This window comes from Dendroctonus ponderosae, unplaced genomic scaffold (assembly GCF_020466585.1).
Source record: "Dendroctonus ponderosae isolate FM_Combo_2020 unplaced genomic scaffold, Dpon_F_20191213v2 Dpon_F_20191213_841, whole genome shotgun sequence".
NCBI classification, from domain to species: Eukaryota; Metazoa; Arthropoda; class Insecta; order Coleoptera; family Curculionidae; genus Dendroctonus; species Dendroctonus ponderosae.
In genome coordinates, this window is record NW_026019057.1 from 1 (window position 1) to 5906 (window position 5906).

At 34.6% G+C, this 5906-nt stretch overlaps 2 protein-coding genes across 2 annotated transcripts; one reads left to right on the forward strand and one right to left on the reverse strand.

Moving 5' to 3' along the window:
* Positions 1 to 81: 81 nt before the first annotated feature.
* Positions 82 to 1745, forward strand: LOC125505541 (enoyl-CoA hydratase, mitochondrial-like; the record flags this gene model as incomplete). The annotated part of the gene is given in 2 exon segments (XM_048669533.1): positions 82 to 404; positions 1213 to 1745. Coding segments are annotated over 2 exon segments (782 nt in total), but the record flags the coding sequence as incomplete, so codon positions are not given.
* A 182-nt stretch (positions 1746 to 1927) lies between these two features.
* Positions 1928 to 5454, reverse strand: LOC125505540 (beta-1,4-galactosyltransferase galt-1-like; the record flags this gene model as incomplete). Its single annotated transcript, XM_048669532.1, is given in 5 exon segments — positions 1928 to 2141; positions 2823 to 2934; positions 4547 to 4803; positions 4862 to 5169; positions 5227 to 5454. Coding segments are annotated over 5 exon segments (1053 nt in total), but the record flags the coding sequence as incomplete, so codon positions are not given.
* Between the last annotated feature and the right edge of the window lie 452 nt (positions 5455 to 5906).

A 5906-nucleotide genomic window follows, 5' to 3' on the forward strand; every position in this document is an offset into this window, starting at 1 on the left:
AAAATCAGCAATCAAATAAAGCTATCTTAACTTTTTTGGTGAAGAATGCACTCAATATTTGACAATTTCTTTTAATTTCAGAAAATTATGAGTTTATCAAACTAACTACTGCAGGAGAAAAACAGAATGTCGGAGTAATAACGCTAAACAGACCAAAAGCCTTGAATGCACTTTGCAATGATCTTATGAAGGAAGTATCAAATGCGTTGGACTCTCTTGAAGCAAACACAGGAATAGGTGCCGTTATTATAACAGGGAGTGAAAAAGCATTTGCAGCTGGCGCTGATATTAAGGAAATGCAAAATAACACGTTTTCCCATTGTATTACGGGAAACTTTTTAGAACATTGGAGTCGAGTCAGTAAAAATCTGAAGCCCGTTATCGCTGCTGTAAATGGATATGCTGTAAGTAAAAAAGTGTTTTTGATCATTTAATTCATATCATTTGATCAAAACTGCTACTCAATCAGACGTATGTAGAATGACTAGTTTTCTCGCACAAGGTTTACAAACTAATAGAAAATTTGTTCACGAAAGTAAAGTATGGTAGGATAGGATATGTAAGAAAGGTGGGAAAGCTTATTCGTTAAAGACTAGAGTTAATCAAAAACTTTTATTTAGAATTTGTTGCTTATAAAAGTTTACCCATAGATCGGCGTGAAATTAAACCGGATTGAAAATGTCACACTTTCAATAACAATTTCCCTTGAAATATGCATCTTTCGCATCTTGCGAGTGTAAATGATATTTTTCCTCCACTTATAAACATTTACTTACAACGGAATGCTTTCACATTTTACATTAACAATTCGCCTTTGTAAAAGAGAGGTGTATACACACTGGATAAAAATGAAACAAAATCGCCTGTAGTGAAGTTGTCATGTTTTGTTAGGTCTGGACGCGACATAAAACCCGCTTAGTCGGTGCAGTCGGACGGTTTTAGTCGCCCGTTTCTTCTGTGATTAAAATCTACACAAGTAATTACGTTTAAGCTCATTTACGTTTAAATGTACATTTAAATAATACAGAATACTTACAGCAAAATGAATATTAAAGCTTCACATGCTGCAAGTTTGAAATCATTAGGTACATTTTATATGAAGTGTTTATAGAAACTGTCCAGTTCGTCCATTTTTCTTTCTTAATTTATTTTAAACGACATATTAGTAAATCTAAGAGATTAGCCCTACAATTTTTCTTTATTAAATTTTAGCTTGGCGGTGGATGTGAGCTAGCGATGATGTGCGATATAATCTACGCTGGAGAAAACGCGAAATTCGGTCAACCGGAAATTCTCATCGGTACCATCCCTGGAGCAGGCGGTACCCAAAGGTTACCCAGATATGTTGGAAAATCCAAGGCGATGGAAATTGTTCTAACAGGTGCGCAGATCACAGCACAAGAAGCTGAAAAAATGGGCTTGGTAGCTAAGGTGCATCCGGTAGATAAGCTTCTAGAAGAATCTATCAAATTAGGTGAAAAAATTGCTAGCAATTCACAACTGATCACCAGACTGTGCAAAGAATCCGTCAATACTGCTTATGAGACTACATTAGCCGAAGGACTACACCTTGAAAAACGGTTGTTCCATTCGACTTTTGCTACTAAAGATAGAAAGGAAGGCATGACTGCTTTTGTGGAGAAAAGAGCACCCAAGTTTACAAACGAATAACTTTTGGGAAAAATTAATATTTACTATGAACAAATGAGTAAGGAATTTAATGAATAAATAAAATGTTCTGCTGAGTTTTATTATTTTTCTTTTAACTTGAAAATATGTGCATTCCATGTCCTTTACGGTCAAAGGCGGTGGCAACTATGCATTTCCCGGGAGCAATTGATAAGCATAACTTTGAAGCAATTGCACGATTTATACCTACTTTTATCTCGATTTTACTTATTACAAATACTCCATTAATGAAACAGCATTGGGTTTCAGGATATTTATTGTTTTTACATGTGGGATCGAATTTCTATGGCTAAAATCACAATTTTCACCTTTTTCTTTGAGCACCGCTTTTCAACATTTGCAATATTTTTTGTAACATTTTAGTCGGTGCTTCTTTTGGATCCGACAGGTTGCATTTCAGCTTTAATTGGTCATACCGTGCTCTCACCGCGCTGGTCAAACTGTGTAAATACCTAAAATTTAAAATAAAAGTAGAATCTTAATATCGACCTAGAAAAAAACCCGCAGTTCACCACAACTCACAAATCCACCAGAAAGATGTTATTGAGAGGAATTTAATGATAATTGGTGTCACCGATTAAATTTGAAATTATTGTAGAATATGCTGGATTTAGAAGAATTGTAAAATCATAGAAATTGACTTTATATTGAAACTTTTAAATGCCGATTGGGATAAGCGAGGAGCTTTTGTATGGCAGGTAAGGACGACATTAAAAGAGTTAATTGCATTTAATATTCAGACTTCCAGAAATTCCAGAACAATAATTGATCAAACTGTTATGAAATCTGTGGTTTTGTTGTAAAATAAGGATAGATGCGGGTAAAACTCAGGCAATGGGCTTTCTTTGTGAATTACAGGTGCTTGCTTGGGAACTCAATTGAAAAACTAAATTTTGAAACCTTTTCCTAACTGACTCTTGATGAGTTATTTAATTAAATTATTAAAATCACCCTGACTCTGTATGTAGAACATTCGGTAAAGAAATTCACTTATTAGGCATAGGTTCTGCGGTGCCTTACCCTGTATAGAAATAAAGTTAGTGAAGAGTTCGTCGTTCAAGAATTCCTATTTAACTAACACAACTTGAAGAAATCGAGCGAATTAACAGCTATTTACATATCTTAGTTATTACCTGTAGGCAGTTCGATCTACAGTAGAGCTCGTTTTAATACAGTCGTTTCCTCCAAATTCACAAATCCTGTAATGGTGTAATATTGCTGCGTCCGCTGGTACGTTCAAAGTACCTAAAATGTATTTTAATTTTAAATAGATTTTGTCTTGTTACAACACTCAAAATCATCGAAGTATATGGAATAATCCACTATTGTATATACTTTCCTGACTGTGTTTCAATGCCAAATGAAATTCATTCCTGGGTTTCAGTCATTTATTTTCTCTATTTATCAATCGAAATAAGTTTCGGTGTATTTTGCCACCATCTTCAGTTTTTCTAAAATAACAGATAGTTAAAAAAAATTTCATTAATTTAAGAAAACAACCACAGTTCGTCAACAGCCTCATCATATCAAACATTAAACTACATCACAATTGCAATACTTTAAAACATTCTAAAATTAATTAGGCCTAACAGATTATTTGTCAGGACAATCAAATTTGGGAAGAGATTAGAATTATTCGTTCAGATACTTAATTATTTTTACTTACATGTGTAGCGTTGCTGCTTTAAGCCTTGGCATGCATTTGGAGTATTAATTTTGTCCATTATCGGACACAAAACGAATAAAATAATGCTTATATTGATTTCTTTTACTTTCAGCTATTTTTCTTTGCATTCTGAGGATATTATTTTTGGTTTGCAAAATTCTTCAATATACCGGTATATTGTACAACAGAAGTTGCATAATTTTGATTTTGATAACACAAAAATACTGATTAACGAGAGTAATTATAATAAGAGAAGAGTCCATGAAATGATACAGATTAAAAAACATAACAATGCTATGGATTTCAGATCGGATACTGACAATCTTAGCTCAGTATATCATACATTAATTAAATGAAATAAACATAAAATATTAACTAACACCGGGTGTATTGAAGAATTTTGCAAACCAAAAATAATATCTTCAGAATGCAAAGAAAAATAGAAAATCAATATAAACATTATTTTATTCGTTTTGTGTCCGATAAACAAAATTAATACTCCAAATGCATGCCAAGGCTTAAAGCAGCGACGCTACACATGTAAGTAAAAATAATTAAGTATCTGAACGAACGAAGAATTCTAGCCTCTTTCTGTTAGGCCTAATTAATTTTAGAATGTTTTAAAGTATTGCAATTGTGATGTAGTTTGATGTGTGATATGATGAGGCTGTTGACGAACTGTGGTTGTTTTTTTAAATTAATGGAATTTTTTTTTAACTCTGTTATTTTAGAAGAACTGATGATGGTGGAAAAATACACCGAAACGTATTTTGATTGATAAATAGAGACAATAAATGACTGAAACCCAGGAATGAATTTAATAATCCACTATGTCTGTTAGACAAGGCCTTTAGCTTTTGATCCCAGGTTAAATGTTTCGGAGATTTGAAGTTGCAAAAGAAAATAAAAACGAAAATCATATTTTTTGGATTACTTCATATTGCATCTTTGCCGTTTAAACCAACAACTCTGATATGCGGACAATGATTAGCAATTATTTCAACTTTCTCTCTACAGTTTGTTTGATACTATAAATTATCTTATCAGTGTAATCGAGTTTAACATTATTAAATTTAACATCCGTAAACTGACTGGTAAATTCATCCGAATAAAATCCACAAAATAATTCAAGCTCGTCTCAATAAAACAATTCCTAAAATCCAGTTGGAACAATTGTGCTTAATAACTCACCGTGTGCAGGTATAAATTCCCAAACAAAGTGATTTCCCGCCTCAACAACAAGTTCTGGTCGACATATGTATTTTGACCTTTGCTTGTGAGGATGCAGTTTGGTCTTCCGCCGGGTCTTCTTTAGAGTGACTAGATTGGCCGATATCGGATCGCTAAGCTCTTCCACTTTCGCATCATCGTTCCATTGGAGGTAGAAAAAAGCGTTCTGGAACGAGTATGAGCCGGTGGATCTGGCTTTGAGTCTGTGGTTCAGATAGCTGTAAAACATCCAGGCGGTTTAGAAGGGAATTTTTCGAAAGCCGGATTTCATCTCACTCAATCAATTGGGGTAAAGTCTCGTTGTAGTTTGGGATTATGTATTCGTCTAAGTCAATGAGCAACGTGTGAGAAAATTTGTACATCGACCTATAAAGACAGTCATTCAAAGCTGCAAAAAGTCCTTCCGTTCGGATTTCCTTTTGGAACACCATATGCAACTTCCATGGCAGCAATGTGACCAGACCCTCCTTCCGGTAATGGTCGAGAATACAGGACACCTGAGGTCCGATAGTATGATTATAGAAGGTGAAGTGGTCCACGCCCATTAGGCGGTTGAGTTCAATAAATTCCATTATTTGAAGCTCCTGGAAAGACGCAAACCGTTAAAAGACTACATTGCTTAAATCACGTTATAAAATGACCTTATTGTAGTTGAAATGCAACGGTTTTACGCACACGGCAAATTTGCCGATGGTCGAAGATGTTTTACCAGCAGTCTCGTTGAAGTTGTTGATCACGGTCAGCATATTGCTTGGGGGATCTTTCAGTCCAGCAACGACGCTCACCGCTACAGGAACAGTCAAGTTTGCTCTTAAAGGACACATCACAAATGATGCACTGTACCGTAGATTCCAATTTTCCCGAATAATCTGGAATGAATGTATTGTATGTAACTCCTAAATCACCTGACTTTTTTGGAAAAAAATCACGATTTAAATCAAAGTTAATTTTTTCAAGAAACTTTATATTTCCACTCAAGAACTCAGAAAACGGCACATGTGAACTTAAAAATTAAACGGTATTAATGGTAAACTCAATAGTACTAAAACGGAAATCACTTCTCTTTTTCTTCATTTTCGTTATAAAGTCTGAAGAGGAACACTAATTTATCTTCTTTTTCGATTCCCAATCTGTTCCTGATATCCGAATGAACAAATCCGAATGTGCTGAACATCCTTTCGACAGACGCAGAAGATGCAGTTTGCCCAAAGAAACTGTTTTATATTATAGTGGGCAAGTGTTTCGCAATTTCCGGTTCATCTCTCTGTGATAGCCACCACTGAAGTCCGTTCATATTTTTCAGCACCTCATCAGAAAACAT